Below are 18,000 nucleotides of genomic sequence, written 5' to 3' on the forward strand. Positions count from 1 at the left end.
TTTAGGGCAAATTTAATATTTAGTTTTACTCATATCAGGATTAATGAAGTCAGGGAAGTTACAAGTACAGAAGGACAAAGAATTATTTACCAGTAAAACTCATTTCAATATTTGTCCCCTAACAATCTGTCAAAGTGAGACACCTGGGCAGGTGTGTGAAGACTTTAGTTCATAAAATGTCAGAATGTGTCAGGAGGCCTAGGATTTAGTCTCTTATTGGCAAACTCAAAGACAAACTATTTTGAAGAAAAAAGTTATTTATTAATTAATTTGCATTGGACTAATCTGAACCCAATCAAACCAGATCAGACTGAATCATTATGTTTTAATAAATCGTCAGTAAATCATATCCTAGTCTGTCTGCCTCATTTCATGTGAGTCAAGGTTGGCAGCTAATCTGATGTTAGATTTTACTAAAAATTAGGGATGCGCAATGTTTAATTTTTGCCGATATCCGATATGCCAATAGTTGTAGATTCATTTTAGCTGATACGGATTTCGATACCGATATTTAAATATGTTTGACATAACCAAAAATTTAGTCCTGAGAACATAATTTAAGGTTTGAAGATGAAAAAAAGAAGCTAACTGTTTTTCTTAAAACACGATTTTAAGTTTAAAGAATGAGGATGAATACAGAAAAAGATCTCAACTGACATAGGTCTGTTGGTCCAGCCTGAAACTCCACTAATTTATTAGTATATATGGCCAAAATTTATGGTTAATATATGCTGGTATTCATGGCCAAAATATCGGATGCAGATATCGGCAGAAATTTTGATATCTGCTGATACCGATATCATGCCGATAATATCGTGCATCCCTACTAAAAGTCAAATGTGATTCTATTCATACACTTAATTTGATAACATTTAATGTATGAAATATTCTGTATTTTAAACCTACCCTGGACCAGTGTTAATTTAAAATAAAAACGTTCGTCCACTACCTTTACTTCATGAGAAGGACGAGACTTAGACTAGCCAAAAACTGACCTTTGATGACGTAAACTCTGACGAAAAGTCTGTTTAGTTTTCATCAAGATTACCAAAACAAGACTAAATTGTAACGTATTTGTCACCAAGGACATTATAGTTAACTAAATAACTAAAACTAAAATTCAAAAATAATTTTAGTTAAGTGCAACTAAATAAAAACTTAGCTTTACAAAAAAAAACGGAAACTAACTAAAACTGGATGGTGTGCTTTCAAAACTAAATAAAAATGGCGACAAAATATCCTTAGTTTTAGTCTTTGACACAACCATCCTGACTGGACCCTACACCAGAGTCTGGGGAGAGGGAGATTTCCTGATCTGATTGGTCAAGACTTTAAACAATGTTAGTTTTATGTCTGGAGTTGTATTAAAACATCATCATTGAGTAAATAAATGATAAGTGAAGAGTAGCCTGTTTTAATATGTTTTTAAAAATATATGACGCTCTCTCAGCCCCAACATCTATCCGTAAAAAAACTAAAATGAATAAAAACTAAACTGAAATCAAACACAGAAAGTTAAAACGAAAAAAAAAAGAAACTAATGAAAAATCCAAAAGTATCATCACCTTGGTTCTTATCAGTCATTCTAAAGCCATGGTATTTCTCCACTGTTGGTAAATCTGTAAAAACATATCTGTATCTTTTCTGTCTCTCAGCTGTAGAAAGCAGGGACCCCAGGTTTGGCAGAGTGCAGAGAACGCACTACCATGATCTGGTACCAGATTTAGGCAAGAGGATAAATGCCTGGACTAGTAAAGACTAAAATGTGAGGACTTTTTATGGACTAAAACTAGACTAAACTAACAAACCAGCAGTCATGATGAAATAAAAGTAAACTGAAATTGAACGCAGAAAGTGAAAATGAAATAAAAATAAAAACTAATGAAAAATCCAAAACTATTATAACGTTGGTGACAACCAGTGGCAGGCTGTTCTGTGGTTCTCTGAGTCTCTGCAGACAGGAACATCTGATGTTGTTTATGTTCAGGTTTATGAGACGGCCATCAGTTTAAGAAGCTCTGGTTTAGACCAAGGTTGGTTACACAGAGAAAGCAACTAAACGTGGACATCTAAGAAGTGTAAATGCTGTCAGATTTAATGCCAGCGAGTCATTTTGTACATGCACTCCTGCATTCATCTTCCAGTTTAACAGTTTGTGTCAAACCCTAAAGTGTCAGCCTTTCTGAGGCTGTCTCCATTATTCCTTACAGTCAAACTGAAAAATGTTATGAAGTTTATCAACAACACATCTTATTGGACGCAAAGTCATTGGTCATTTCTGATTTCTACTGCAGATCAAAATGAAACCATCTAACAGAGATGTTCCTGTTGCTAAACCTTCCACGCTCTGAAAATCAAACATATCTTTAGTTTTTAGAGAAGAAGGCAGGAACTCTGGTGTTGTTTTGTCCGTGCCTGTTTCCTGACCTTGTTTGTGTAACAGGCTGTTCCTCTGTCTTGTAAATGTGCTGACAGTGATGTGAGCTGCAGCGTGTGTCGACCCCTGTGGCCTGTAGGGGGAGCTGTAGGCGTACAGCAGCCTTTAATCCTAATCTGCAGCAGATCCTGGGTGTCAGTGTCTCAGTGAGACGCTCTCTGTCACCATGGGACGTTTATTTACTGTGATGTGTTCTCTTCACTTCATCACATCGATTTACCATCTCAGTGCTGCGTTTGTGTTCCTGTTGTCATGAATCATGGGCCACTGTGGGGTCCATCCTGATTGGCTGAACACAGAAACAATAACACACATAACTGTTCTCATGACAGCTGAATGAATCAAAACATGCTATAAAAAGATCAGATCAATGCGTTTTAAAGACTGGTATTGTCGGTATGGATCTAGAAGAGACGTTCAGGGACACCTCGGGCTGCTTCATTGTTGGAGCGTTGATCCTGCAGCTCTGTGGAGCAGAAGATAAAATGTTGATGGGTCAAACTATCAGCGCCTGTGAGGGAAAGATCTGGAAACGCTCCTCCTACTGAACCCCTCCCTGATTCTAAATCCACTTATGAAATGTGTCCAGCTGCACAGCGCCTGTTTTCATGTCCACACTCGTATGTGGGTTATCACAGGACGATTTTTATGTTGCATAATTTCCCATTCATAATTTAGCAAAGATAAAGAACCATACTGCCCCGTCTGTCACAGCGGAAACATCTCAACCAGAGCCGTCATGATAGCAGAGGTCTGACTGTTGATATGATTCCTGTTAAAGTCAAACCATATTCATACCTGATCGATGCTTTTGGTTTTAAAAGAGAAAAATTAGAGCTGATATAGACTGATATTTACAGCTGATATAGGTTGATATTTACAGCTGATATAGACTGATATTTACAGCTAATAGATGTGGATATTTACAGCTGATATAGACTGATATTTACAGCTCATATAGACTGTTATTTACAGCTGATATAGACTGATATTTACAGCTCATATAGACTGATATTTACAGCTGATACAGACTGATATTTACAGCTCATATAGACTGATATTTACAGCTGATATAGACTGATATTTACAGCTGATATAGACTGATATTTACAGCTGATATAGACTGATATTTACAGCTCATATAGACTGATATTTACAGCTGATATAGACTGATATTTACAGCTGATATAGACTGATATTTACAGCTGATACAGACTGATATTTACAGCTGATATAGACTAATATTTACAGCTAATATAGGTTGATATTTACAGCTGATACAGACTGATATTTACAGCTGATACAGACTGATATTTACAGCTGATATAGACTGATATTTACAGCTAATATAGGTTGATATTTACAGCTGATACAGACTGATATTTACAGCTGATATAGACTGATATTTACAGCTGATATAGACTGATATTTACAGCTCATATAGACTGATATTTACAGCTGATACAGACTGATATTTACAGCTGATACAGACTGATATTTACAGCTGATATAGACTGATATTTACAGCTGATATAGACTGATATTTACAGCTGATACAGACTGATATTTACAGCTGATACAGACTGATATTTACAGCTGATACAGACTGATATTTACAGCTGATATAGACTGATATTTACAGCTGATATACTGATATTTACAGCTAATATAGACTGATATTTACAGCTGATATAGACTGATATTTACAGCTGATACAGACTGATATTTACAGCTGATACAGACTGATATTTACAGCTGATATAGACTGATATTTACAGCTGATACAGACTGATATTTACAGCTGATATAGACTGATATTTACAGCTGATACAGACTGATATTAACAGCTGATACAGACTGATATTTACAGCTGATACAGACTGATATTTACAGCTGATATAGACTGATATTTACAGCTAATATAAGTTGATATTTACAGCTGATATAGACTGATATTTACAGCTGATATAGACTGATATTTACAGCTGATACAGACTGATATTTACAGCTGATACAGACTGATATTTACAGCTGATATAGACTGATATTTACAGCTGATACAGACTGATATTTACAGCTGATACAGACTGATATTTACAGCTGATACAGACTGATATTTACAGCTGATATAGACTGATATTTACAGCTAATATAAGTTGATATTTACAGCTGATATAGACTGATATTTACAGCTGATATAGACTGATATTTACAGCTGATACAGACTGATATTTACAGCTGATACAGACTGATATTTACAGCTGATACAGACTGATATTTACAGCTGATACAGACTGATATTTACAGCTGATACAGACTGATATTTACAGCAGATACAGACTGATTGTATCTTTACCTGTTTTACATGATATTAACATGAAGTCTAAGATGTTGGGTTTTAGGATGTTAAAGTTGTCTATATCTATCTTTTTTAAGCTTCCCTCACAGCTGAACGGAGCTCGCTTTGAAAAGTGGAAACTGCTCAATCCTATCCAGTTGGTTCTGTGCAGTCTGGAGTTGTTTGTGTTCTAAAACCTGATCTTTCTTGCCTGTTCCCTGCTAATGTCTGTCCAGCCCCCCTCTGAATGATGGGACTTCAGTTCTTTGGGAGATCCAGATCATTTGGCTCAGCTCAGCAATAAGATTTGGTCTTATGCCTCCCAAATGGCTCTTTATTTAGTACCAGTGTGGCCTTTTTGAAATAAATAACAATAAAAATAGAAGAAGGGAAACCAGCTCTCAAATAGGAGCCAGCTCCTGTCATTCCCTATAAAGCTTGTAGTACAGGCTTCTTTCTGAACAACACATCATTACATGGTCATGTACCTCAAAATGTGTATTTAATTATTAGTATATCAGCAAATTTCTTTGAATGCATGTTGATGACAAAATGAAGGAGAAAAGCTGTTAAAGAGGAGCAGCTAGCTTCTTAGCTAAGTACTAGACATGGCATGTTTGTGTTTGTCCTTTCCAACATCAGTCTTATGAGGTGTGACAGTTCTTTCAACCATGAATCGGCGGACTGCAGTGAGTCTGGATCCACCTTTTAGGTTTAAATCAGTACACTTGGCACCACAACAGAGGGATGCCGAAACATTAGGATGATACTGATCAGTTATTGTGGAACTTCTCCAACATTTGACAGTGGGAACATAATTATCAAAGTAACTGGACTGTTTGGAACGGCAGCTGCCATTTAAATGTGCAGGGATCAACTTATATTGAAGTTTTGATGTTGTTTTAGTTGAAGAGACTTGGACTTTTGAAGTCGGTTTCTATTGTGGTACGGTTTGGCTGCAGCTCTGGAGGAAACAGCACATCAGCGGCAGCTCCTCAGCTCGAGGACTGTCAGCTTTTTATCTCCAGCAGAGGCTTAAAGCGGCTGCAGAGAAAGAGGAGCTGCTGCCGCTAACCAGGAGTCCTGGTCTCATCCCCCCCCCCGATGCTGACGCTGACATGCACATCGCTGTGTCTGAATCCGGGGGCGACATCGATTATTCATGCAGAGAGCGGAGCCGCCCCCCCCTCGTGCTGACATGTGCCACGCTCACTGAAGCCGATAAATTGGCAGGAGAATGAGAGAAGACAAGAGGGAGGGTGTCACAGAGAAAGAGCAGCCAAACAGGGAGGGGGTGACCGGGAGAGAAAAGAGGGAGTGTTGCTGTGCTTCGGTGGAGGCTGAGTAACTGGATTGAGTTTGGATATGTAGCTGCCGCTCTGCAGACACTGAACCAACCGGTCCAGATCTGAAGAAAGCATCCATAATTAATCCCTCCACCAATCAAGAATCTCCTCCAGGACGATGACCACGCATCACCCCTGGCAGGAGTTCAACTCTAAGGCCACGAACGGAGCCGAGAAGAAGCTCAACCTGCAGGAATCCCTTGCCCACCTGCACCCACTCCAGAGGCAGCACGCCATTGAGCTCCACCGACAGCAGCAGCATCAGCTGAGCCACCCGCAGGTCCACGCGTCCCTGTCCACGTTTACCTCCTGCACCGTGCCCGCGTCCTTCAGAGCTCGAAGTCGCTTTCTGAACCTGCGGGACAGTGTGAAGAAAAGCCCGACAAAGAGTACCGCCAAAGTGGGCTACAGCTGCCACACAGCGGGCCGCCCGGAAATACCCTGGGTCCCCTTCTCTTTCTGTAAGGTACTAAAATATCCACGACACGCTCTGTTTGAAGACGGGGGAGCTTTTGGCTTGTTCTCTGGTCGTCATCGGTAGTCGTTTCAGTCACCTGGTGAGGCAGTCTGTTTGACAAACCCGCTGAAGTTTGAGGCTCAAAGTTTGAGTTGTAGAAAGTGCTTAAATTAGCAGCACACAGGAAGGGAGGGAGGTTGAAATCTGGTCCTTTAACAGCTCAGTTCCACTCTTTCCAAACCTAAAAATCAGAAATGTTTGAGCTGGTAGTTACTCTTGTTACGGTCTCATGGATCCTTCAGTGCTAACGCTAATCTTGAGTTGAGCTCCGTCATTGAAATCAAACTACTGTTGCACAAACATTGACTGTCTGATAGTGTTTTTGAATATAACTGAACTACCAGCCAATAAGATTTAAGCACAACAGCAGTATCAGCACCTTCAAGTGTCAGTTTTGGGGTCAAAACCTTCTGTCTAGTTGTCTACAGCTGCAGGTCAGTCATCCTCCTCCAGTCAAAGCAGCCGTGGTAAGATCATAAAACAGAATGTAAGTTTAGGGGATAGATTTGTTTTCTCAGCATAAAATAGATATGCTTCTTTATTTATCAACAGCCAAGTACTGATAGTGGTGTCAGTAAGGGCTTGGATTCCTCGTAGTATTGGTGATGGTATTACTGGCATAAAAAATTACAGGAAAGGCTTTTTTGTTATAAATTCTGCATTTTTTGGTCACACAAGTACTATATTATTTTATTGGAAAAGAGGTGCTTCTTCATATTAACATTCTGTCTTGTATAATGTTTTATTATTTAGTAGTGGAGCCTCATCTGTCTAATTATCCTTTAACCCTCTGAGACTGACGTCATGCAAGACAAGAAGAGACTGTGATAAAAACTTAGATAACTTTTCAACCATGAATTTTTGCCTCTTACTTTTTTATCCTCTTGAAGTGACCTGGTGTACCGTTCTAATGACGCTATCCATGCCTACGAATTCTGTACAGAGGCTTTTCTAGCAAGCTTAAGGCTTGGGTGACTCTCCAGGATATTTAAACATCAACACCATTGTCTTATATTACACCTCTTTTTATTCTTTTTTTAATCCATTTTGGATCGTTTCTGCTGCTAGCTTTGCATGCTAACAGGCATATTGTATTCCACAATGCTTTGGGACGGGCTTTGACAGCCAGTGGCAGGCTGTTTGCACCATACTTTGTTAAACTGTACATTTCTTAACACTTAATCGCTAGAGGAGATAGCTTGAATAGCTCATAATGGAGAGAAAGAGAGACAGAGAGTGTGTGACGTGGAACTGAGAGACTGCTACATGGCCCTCAAAGCCTGTAACGCGGCCCTTTGGGCCTGTGTCATGGCCCTAAGAGTCTATGATGTGGCCTTGAGAGTCTGTGTTTTCGCCCCTAAAGCCTGTGTTGTGGCCTTCAGAGCCTTCTACGTGGCCCACGGAGCCTGTGTTGTGGCCCTTTGAGTCTGTGTTGTGGCCCTTTTAGCCTGTGTTGTGGCTCTTTGAGCCTGTGTTGTGGCCCTTTGAGCCTGTGTTGTGGCCCTAAGAGCCTGTGATGTGGCCCTTTGAGCCTGTGTTGTGGCCCTAAGAGCCTGTGATGTGGCCCTTTGAGCCTGTGTTGTGGCCCTAAGAGCCTGTGTTGTGGCCCTTTGAGCCTGTGATGTGGCCCTTTGAGCCTGTGTTGTGGCCCTAAGAGCCTGTGTTGTGGCCCTTTGAGCCTGTGATGTGGCCCTTTGAGCCTGTGTTGTGGCCCTTTGAGCCTGTGTTGTGGCCCTAAGAACCTGTGATGTGGCCCTTTGAGCCTGTGTTGTGGCCCTTTGAGCCTGTGATGTGGCCCTAAGAGCCTGTGATGTGGCCCTTTGAGCCTGTGTTGTGGCCCTTTGAGCCTGTGTTGTGGCCCTTTGAGCCTGTGTTGTGGCCCTAAGAACCTGTGATGTGGCCCTTTGAGCCTGTGTTGTGGCCCTTTGAGCCTGTGATGTGGCCCTTTGAGCCTGTGTTGTGGCCCTTTGAGCCTGTGTTGTGGCCCTTTGAGCCTGTGATGTGGCCCTAAGAGCCTGTGATGTGGCCCTTTGAGCCTGTGTTGTGGCCCTTTGAGCCTGTGTTGTGGCCCTTTGAGCCTGTGTTGTGGCCCTAAGAACCTGTGATGTGGCCCTTTGAGCCTGTGTTGTGGCCCTTTGAGCCTGTGATGTGGCCCTTTGAGCCTGTGTTGTGGCCCTTTGAGCCTGTGTTGTGGCCCTTTGAGCCTGTGTTGTGGCCCTTTGAGCCTGTGTTGTGGCCCTTTGAGCCTGTGTTGTGGCCCTTTGAGCCTGTGATGTGGCCCTTTGAGCCTGTGTTGTGGCCCTTTGAGCCTGTGTTGTGGCCCTTTGAGCCTGTGATGTGGCCCTAAGAGCCTGTGATGTGGCCCTTTGAGCCTGTGTTGTGGCCCTTTGAGCCTGTGTTGTGGCCCTAAGAGCCTGTGATGTGGCCCTTTGAGCCTGTGTTGTGGCCCTAAGAGCCTGTGATGTGGCCCTTTGAGCCTGTGATGTGGCCCTTTGAGCCTGTGTTGTGGCCCTAAGAGCCTGTGTTGTGGCCCTTTGAGCCTGTGATGTGGCCCTTTGAGCCTGTGTTGTGGCCCTTTGAGCCTGTGTTGTGGCCCTTTGAACCTGTGATGTGGCCCTTTGAGCCTGTGTTGTGGCCCTTTGAGCCTGTGTTGTGGCCCTTTGAGCCTGTGATGTGGCCCTAAGAGCCTGTGATGTGGCCCTTTGCGCCTGTGTTGTGGCCCTTTGAGCCTGTGTTGTGGCCCTTTGAGCCTGTGATGTGGCCCTTTGAGCCTGTGTTGTGGCCCTTTGAGCCTGTGATGTGGCCCTAAGAGCCTGTGATGTGGCCCTTTGAGCCTGTGTTGTGGCCCTTTGAGCCTGTGTTGTGGCCCTAAGAGCCTGTGATGTGGCCCTTTGAGCCTGTGTTGTGGCCCTTTGAGCCTGTGTTGTGGCCCTTTGAGCCTGTGATGTGGCCCTTTGAGCCTGTGTTGTGGCCCTTTGAGCCTGTGTTGTGGCCCTTTGAGCCTGTGATGTGGCCCTTTGAGCCTGTGTTGTGGCCCTTTGAGCCTGTGATGTGGCCCTAAGAGCCTGTGATGTGGCCCTAAGAGCCTGTGATGTGGCCCTTTGAGCCTGTGTTGTGGCCCTTTGAGCCTGTGTTGTGGCCCTTTGAGCCTGTGTTGTGGCCCTTTGAGCCTGTGTTGTGGCCCTTTGAGCCTGTGTTGTGGCCCTTTGAGCCTGTGATGTGGCCCTTTGAGCCTGTGATGTGGCCCTCTGTGTCTCTGCAGACAGGAACTGCTTAGAATAATGGCACAAATACAAAAATGTTCAAGGACTTTTTTGTATAAATGCCATTATTCCGAAGACTTTTGTCACAGATCTATGTTTTTTGTTTTGGTTTTGTTTGGTTTGTGTTTTTTTTCCACTTTTTGGTCCCTAAGGGATGACAGATCAAGTTTGTGTTGAACAAAAAAAAGTTTGTCATTGGTTTTTCTGAGTATGATATATCTAGGAGCTTTGCTCTAAAATCCACTCTGATTCAAGGATAAACTGATCAGATTTGGAGGTGAAAGGTCAAGGTAATCTAGCCTTGTGTTCATCCCTTGCCACCGATTGAGAGATCTCAAGATTCCTCAGAGATTCTCATCACACTTTGCACAAATGTCAATGATCTGACGGCCGTATCCTAACCAGCAGACAGCAGCTGTAGTCTTCACTGATGGTAGCTCAGTCGTCAACTTGTTGTCTTGACCTCCTGAACTCGTTTCTGTTTGGTTATTGTGGCGTTTTTGGAAATCGAGCAGCGAATTAAAACCTGTTTTTGATGGTGCGAGCATGTTGTGTGATCAGCTGTCAGAGTCCGATCAAGTTACTGAAGTGTGAGTTTATGGAGAATCGATAGCGGACCGTCCATTGCTGATTCTGTTGTCATGACATCTGTCCCTGAAGCTGAAACCCTCACCGTCATGAGTCTGCAGTAACATTTGGACCATCCTTCAAACGTCACAGTCAGCGCTGCTCTATATTCAGGTTTTAGATTTCTCTTTAAGCGTCACAACTGTAGTGTGAATGAAGTTCCTGTCCTCAATACTGTAACATAAATAAATCTATAATCAGAAGATATTTACATTTTTTGATCATGATTATTTGGAAATAGCGCCTCCAAGCTCATTTTTTAAACTTTTAAATATCAAAATTCTGCACATCTTGGCTGCAGAAATGTTTCCCAGATTTAAACGAGGAAAAAAGGTCACATATTCTTGACTGATACAAATATTTATACATGTGTTTAATAATTCAGTAATAGTTGAGTTTTAATGTGCCAGAAAACATCCTAGATACTAGAGGTCAAAGCTTATAATGTTTAATTTCTAAATTTAATCGACTAAATCTTTGAAATTCTTCATCTTATTATGAGACTGAATCAAAAAAATCTGGTAGAATTGCACAAAATGAATTGTCCTTAACCTTCTGAGACCTGAGCTTTGTTTGCATTTTTGAAACCCCAAACTTATTTTACATTAGTAGGGCTTGAAAAGTAAAAAACTAAAGATAAAAAAGAAATAAATGAAAAAATAAACATTTTCCAAGTATTATTTTTTGGCCCATTTATTTATTTCTAATGCTTTTTCTTTTTTTTTTTTTTTTTTTTACATTTATTTGAACTGTTTTCAAATTAAGGATTCATTACTTTGAATCCACATTTAACTGAATAACATCAAACATCATAATTAAAGGTTACATACTTTATCATTTTTGAGAAAATAATGTCACGTTCTGGTTGTGAAAGCACTATCTCAGTGATGACGGGAGGAAAAAAAGTCTATAAATAAATGTGTTTTTCTGACTTTACTTTGAAGTTTATCAAAGACGAACAAAGCAACAGAAAATTTCTCCTCGTGGAATTAAACTTGGGGTTCAGCTGTGGGACACCTGGTTATTTAATATAACTGCAGCTTAGATTTTTCTTAAATATACATTTGTGTTTATCATATAATTGCTAAATATGCACAATTAAACCAACTTTATTATTATTATTATGATTATTATTATTTTAATTTTTATTTATTTATTTATTTTCATTTTTGGACCAAAGATATCCCATTCTGGTAGAATGCAGTGTTAATTTTGGCAGTTATTTTTAATTTTAGTCTTAGTTTTCGTCTTTTAATGAAATGCATTTTAGTTTTAGTCACATTTAGTAATTTCTCCCCTTTTTAGTTTTACACTAGTTTTAGCCCATAGAAAGTCCTCACATTTTAGTCTTTACTTTTAGTCCAAGCATTTATTTTCTCACCTAAATCTGGTACCATTATATGGTAGTGTGTTCTCTGCCAAACCTGGGGTCCCTGCTTTCTACAGCTAAGAGGCAGAATAGATACAGATGTATTGTTATTGATAGATTTACCCACAGTGGAGAAATATCACAGATTTACAATGTCTGACAGAAATTACATTACATTTAAGTCTAGTTTTAGTCATCACAGATCTACTTTTGTTAGTCTCAGTCTAGTTTTAGTCATCACAGATCTACTTTTGTTAGTCTCAGTCTAGTTTTAGTCATCACAGATCTACTTTTGTTAGTCTCAGTCTAGTTTTAGTCATCACAGATCTACTTTTGTTAGTCTCAGTCTAGTTTTAGTCATCACAGATCTACTTTTGTTAGTCTCAGTCTAGTTTTAGTCATCACATATCTATTTTTGTTAGTTTTACTCTAGTTTTAGTCATCAAAGATCTATTTTTGTTAGTTTTACTCTAGTTTTGTCATGGAAAGAAGGCTGTGGACGAATAGTTTAAGACATAGTTTTAGTCCATGAAATTAACACTAGTAGAATGTCCCATAAACAACTCAGTTTCAGTTCCTAAACAAGGCTGTGCCCCAGTTTTTATTTCAAACATATCAGATCTCCTGAACGTCCTGTCTGTCTGCAGGAACGTGTTTTTGAGCGTAGCTATGCAAAAATAAAATGTCAAACACAACATGAAGAAACTCTGCTCTGGAAATGTACAAATAAAAACCCAAACAAGACAAAGTTCTACCACATACTGTTAGCATTTATACCCACTTCTGTCCAAGGTTAATTTCCTTATTTTTACCTGTAAGCAGTCCCAGTGTCCTCGTATGGGTAAGAGGAGGAAACCCAAAACTGTGCAGGGACATAGGGGGTTAAAACAACTGATCAACAACTAAACAGTTTGTTTATTTCTGCCTCCATTGATTTATTGATTAACAGGTTTGTTAATAGATCCTCGGTTATTTGATTGGCATGATTTTATCCTTACCACCACAAAGATCCTCTACGTGCAGGAGCTCTCACTCCCATTCTTTAACCTTTTCCTTATAAAGGCCACAATTTTCTAAATTGTTCAAACTTTTTATGATTCAACGTGTTTCAGATTGGTACAATTCTGGTTATTTTAGTGGGCGGTCATGTGAAATAGAGCAAAGACTGCACACATTTTATGACATGAGCATGTAAAAGAGAATAAATCCATCAAAAATTAAAGGCAGACAACATAAATTAAGTTTTTGTTCAATCTTGACAGGTTTTTCTTACTTTTTGATGATTAAAACTAGAAATCAATCACTGTTGGTTGCCTAGGTCTTCTGTTTTTGGTGCTGTGGTATGAAATGTTTAGATCTGTTCTATTATTACATCAGAGTTTTATTCTTACATCATAGCGACCCTGTTTTAGACCTAAACGCCCCCTTTCTGCTGCTTCTCGCTCTCGTCACTCCAGTTTGTATTCTTTGGGAGAAATTGAGCTTCATTGTCCGCGGCTGTCCGAGCGAGCGAGCGGCGCTCCAGAAGTAGGGCTGCCGGATCAATGTGGTCGATGTGCGGGGGCTAATTTTAGCCGCTGTTGGTTTTCCATGGGCTCCAAGTTCTGCTGCTGCAGCACAACAATTAAGCCTGTCCGAAACAGAGCGCCACTTCCTGCCGCCGGCTTCACAAGGTCCTGCTCGTACACGTAATAGAGGTCACAGCGGTCTGACAGAGGCTGCTCTTTATCGGGGTTTACATTTAAGCCAGATTTAATGGTAGAAGAGTGTCTGAGATCCCTCACTTGGAGGGTAAACTGTGTAAATATGACGGTTTAGAACAAAGAGGAGCAAAGTGGAACTCACCACTGATCAGATGACCTGTTCACATAGGGCCAGGTAGGCTAGGGTGGCTTTTTCCCTTAATTATCATTTAAAAGTGACGTTTTTATTTGCTCAGGTTATCGTTGCCTGATATCAAAATATGTTTGATGATCTGAAACATTCAACTGTGACAAATCTGAAAAAAATCACCATAATCGTCGAGTTTATAAACTATTTCCACTTGAACAGGACGGTCAAACAGCAGAGCTCCTGGTTATTATTGGACGGTTTTGACCTCAGTGATGAAGTCACCGCTCGCTGTGCGGGTTAACACTCCGCCTGATTGAATCGTCTGCTGCTTTTCAATAATGACAAAAGGAGGTCCGACCCCCGCTGAGACCGTACGGAGGATTACACAGAGTCACAGTCAGCCCCAGGTCACACAGCGTGGTTTTAATCTCCTCGGAGCAACAGCAGATGGACTGAGTTCGTCACATCAGGACGGCCAAAAAGCACAAGTGTCAGGTAATCTGTCAATCACAGAGCGTCCGTCTGTGATTGGTCGACCTCTCTGACGCTCCACACTGCCGTACCGTGTGTCAAACTCCGCCCATGAAGGAAACACACGAACCACAACACTCCAACATACATACATGCCACTCTTCTTCCTCTTCCTTCCCTGTGGAGACAGGACTGGTGTCAAACTTTGGTAGTGCTTCCATAAATCCACAGGTGGTGAATGAATATCAAAGTATTTCAACAAATGAGAAAATATTCACAAGTTAGATAAACGTGAAAATACTTCCACAAACGTGAAAATGTTTCTACAACTGTGGAAATATTCTCAAAAAAAGTTAAACCTCAAAATATCTCCAAAGGTTTTTTAAAAAGTGACAGTATTTGATAAAGAAACTTTTAAAACATTTCCACATATGTGAAATGAATGTGAAAATATTCACAAAAGTTAAACGAATGTGAAAATACTTCCACAAATGTGAAAACATTTCAAAAAAGTTAAACCTAAAAATATTTCCCAAAAAAACTGAAAATATTTGCAAAAAAATTAAACATATTAAGATTTCCACAAATATAAAAAAATGTGAAAATATTCACAAGTCAAAAAAATGTGAAAATTCTTCCACAAATGTGAAATGAATGTGAAAAAGTTCTATAACTGTAAAAATATTCTCGAAAAGTCAAACCGAAAATATTTTCAAAAGGTTTTTAAAAAAAAGGGAAAATATTCGCAAAAAATTAAACGTCAAAATACTTTCACAAATGTGAAATTAATGTGTAAAAATTCTACAAATGTCAGATGCATGTAAAAATATTTCTGCAAATGTAAAAAAATTCTACAACTGTAAAATAACTGATATTTTTCTAAAAAATGCTAAAGCTAAAAATATTTCCAAAAGGTTTTTTTTAAAAATGTAAAAATATTCACAAAAGAATTAAACATCAAAAGCTTCCAACAATTTTAGAAAAAGTTAAAGTATTTCAGCAGATGGGAAATTACTGTGAAAATATTCTCAATGAAAGTTAAACCAAAAAATACTTCCACAAATGCTTTTTATAAAAGGTGAAAATATTGGCAAAAAAATTAAACATGAAGAGACTTCCACAAAAAAATGGAAGTATTTCAAGAAACGTGAAAAAAATGTGAAAATGTTACTACACGTTTCAGATAAATATTAAAATATTCCCAAAAAGAGTTAATAATCATAAAAATACTTCCACAAATGTTAAAAAATGGAAAAGTAACCAAATGTGAAAATACTTCCACAAATGTTAAATCAATGTGGGAAATATGACAAAAAAATGTCAATTAGCTCCTGGTCCCTGAAAGTTTTCCTTTACGTACCGTCCTGCAGTCTGATAGCCTCAAACACCTTCACCCTTCTAATGAGTAAAATCCAGAAAAAAAAGAAATTACAGACAGATCAGAATCTCTGTAGGCACAGGAGATAATCGCTGTTGCTTTGAAACATGCATCTATTATTTGATTTCAGCTAATATTGTATAAAAATGCAGAATTCTGGTATCATGATGAGTCCGTAGGGGTTACCTCACTGAATCCTATCTCATCCGGTCGTCTGATGCTCCTGTTATTAAAAATAAAGGAGTGTATTTGTAACTCCTTGGTTTGTTTTAGTGGACGCATCCAGTGAAAGCGAGCAGAGGAGTCAGAAAATACCCGTTTTTACTTCTTTACAGACGATCCAAACGTCTGCTCATCCGTCCTCTCATTTGTGGATCTGTTTACGTTTTTACTTAATGTTTGGCACCAATAATGTCTCCACCCTTCTCTTCCTGCTGATACTGTTCATCTGTGCTGTACTGTGTTTGTTTGTCTAACCTTTGACCCCTCACCATGCTATTGTTCAGCAGGCCGAGGCCCCCCCGCCCTCCTCTCCCATAATCCCTGTGATCCCAGTCTCGCCAATTGCTGCCGAGTCCACCATCATCCCTCCGACGTCACAGGTTCCTTTATTTTTCTGTTACTTTGATTTGACTTGTGTTTCTGTCTGTGCTCCATCCATCCATCATCCATCCATCCATCCATCATCATCCATCCATCATCCATCCATCCATCCATCATCATCCATCCATCCATCATCATCCATCCATCCATCATCATCCATCCATCCATCATCCATCCATCCAGCCATAGATTTGTCTCTGTGGCTCCATGTGTGCCGTCCAGCTGTGGCTCTGATGAAGTGAGCAGATTAGAGATAGTAGCAGTGGGAGAAATGCCACACTTCCCCCCACATGACTTTTAAGAGCCCATCTGGCTCCTCCCGGGCAGAAACTGAGCGAGCGATTGAGGCAGACAGAGAGAGAATGAGTGAGTGAGTGAGCCAGGGATTTTGGATTTAAAGCTAGAAAGAGGAAGCCGTAGTGAAGGAGCCGAGTCGTTCCATCCTGCCTGACTCCGTCTCGCTGATTCGGCCTTCATGCTTCAGCGTTGCATCTTCTGCAGCGTGAAATGCCACCATGTACGTAGCGCTCAGAGCTCGCTAATCCCTCTCAAATCCACCGGCTTCCTGCGCTGTCCTCAGCTGGTCGGCGGTGGCGCGAGGACGCCGTTTTAATGTCAGCGCTGGCTTTTATTTTGGTGGTGTTTGCAGGGGTGGAGCTGTGTGGGAGGCTGATGGGTATTTATTGCAGATGTTTCTCTGACACCGTGTCTTCTCTCCTCAGGCCAACCCTCCGCCCGTGGTGGTCAACACAGACAGCCTGGACACACCTCCATATGTGAGTCTGCACACCCACGCATGCTTTATATGGTTAATATGAAAATTTATCTATGCATCACGCTAAGAAATCAACTAGAGCTGCGGTGGCATTGAGCATTTCTCAATCAAACGTGTTTTACTACGTACTCAAAGCTAGTGCAGAACTTTACCAAACTGTGTGACGCTAAAATGAAGGAGGTTGTCATGTTGGACCAAAACTTCAGGATACATGAACAGCCTTTTTGCCAGCTGACGTCACTTTAGTCTCTGCTTTAACATCATCAGAAATAACCTGACACCAGAACTCTGTCCGTTCTCTGGTCCTAGCATCGGCCTGAACATCATTTCTGTGGCTACACGCTGATGAGAATAAATGAAGGTGAATTAGACACCAGCTAACAGGCTAGCAGTGCCTCTTTAACAGCTTTTCTCCCTCATATTGTCATAAACATACTGTTTAAAGTCATAGAGGTATGCTGTTGGGTAAATAAATCCTACTAAGATCAGAATGATACCTGGGGTCCACACTGGCCTGCATGCAAAAGGCAAGCATGGAAAGTGTTATCAGCTTTACAGGTTGACATCATCAAAGATAGAGGACAGAACGTTGGTGAAGCTGGGGATGTTGGGTGCATTTTCTCTCTATTTTTGCTATAAGGTAGGCCATCTTTTGGAAAAGTGGGTGAAACTGATTAGAGGTGGGAGAAAAAATTGATTCTTAGATGCATCGTGATTCAGAGGTGGAAGATTCTGAATTGATTAATAAATGTCCAATAATCAATAATCATTAATAATTTAAATTTTTATTACAGGAACAAAAACATTGAACTCTGACATGTAGAGCGTAACATCAAGATTTAGACTACCAGTTGTTTATCTGTGAAGAAGGAAATTTTTATGTCTGTAGTTTCAGAAATGTTACAAGGAAAGGATGTTGCTACCTTTGGTTCAGTGCAACTGTAAATTTCCAGTTTACACACATCTCCCATTAGAGGATAGTGGGCATTTAATATAGCTCTATTTTTCTTAATACAAATGTAAAGTTTTTATTATGTTTGACA

The 18,000-nt window shown here is 40.3% G+C and overlaps 1 protein-coding gene across 15 annotated transcripts in view; it reads left to right on the plus strand.

The window, feature by feature from the left end:
* Positions 1–18,000, plus strand: part of dlg1b (discs large MAGUK scaffold protein 1b) — a 184,041-nt gene that overhangs the window by 122,654 nt on the left and 43,387 nt on the right. For 11 of the 15 annotated variants that reach the window (XM_041802842.1, XM_041802843.1, XM_041802847.1 and 8 more), the window contains one exon: positions 16,905–16,958. In XM_041802842.1, the coding sequence (XP_041658776.1) occupies positions 16,905–16,958 (54 nt within the window). Of the gene's footprint in view, positions 1–16,085; positions 16,182–16,904; positions 16,959–18,000 lie in introns of all 15 variants that reach the window. The other 4 variants (XM_041802844.1, XM_041802845.1, XM_041802848.1 and 1 more) reach the window with 2 other exon arrangements.

The sequence above is a fragment of the Cheilinus undulatus genome, linkage group 13, assembly GCF_018320785.1.
Source record: "Cheilinus undulatus linkage group 13, ASM1832078v1, whole genome shotgun sequence".
Classification (NCBI taxonomy): Eukaryota; Metazoa; Chordata; class Actinopteri; order Labriformes; family Labridae; genus Cheilinus; species Cheilinus undulatus.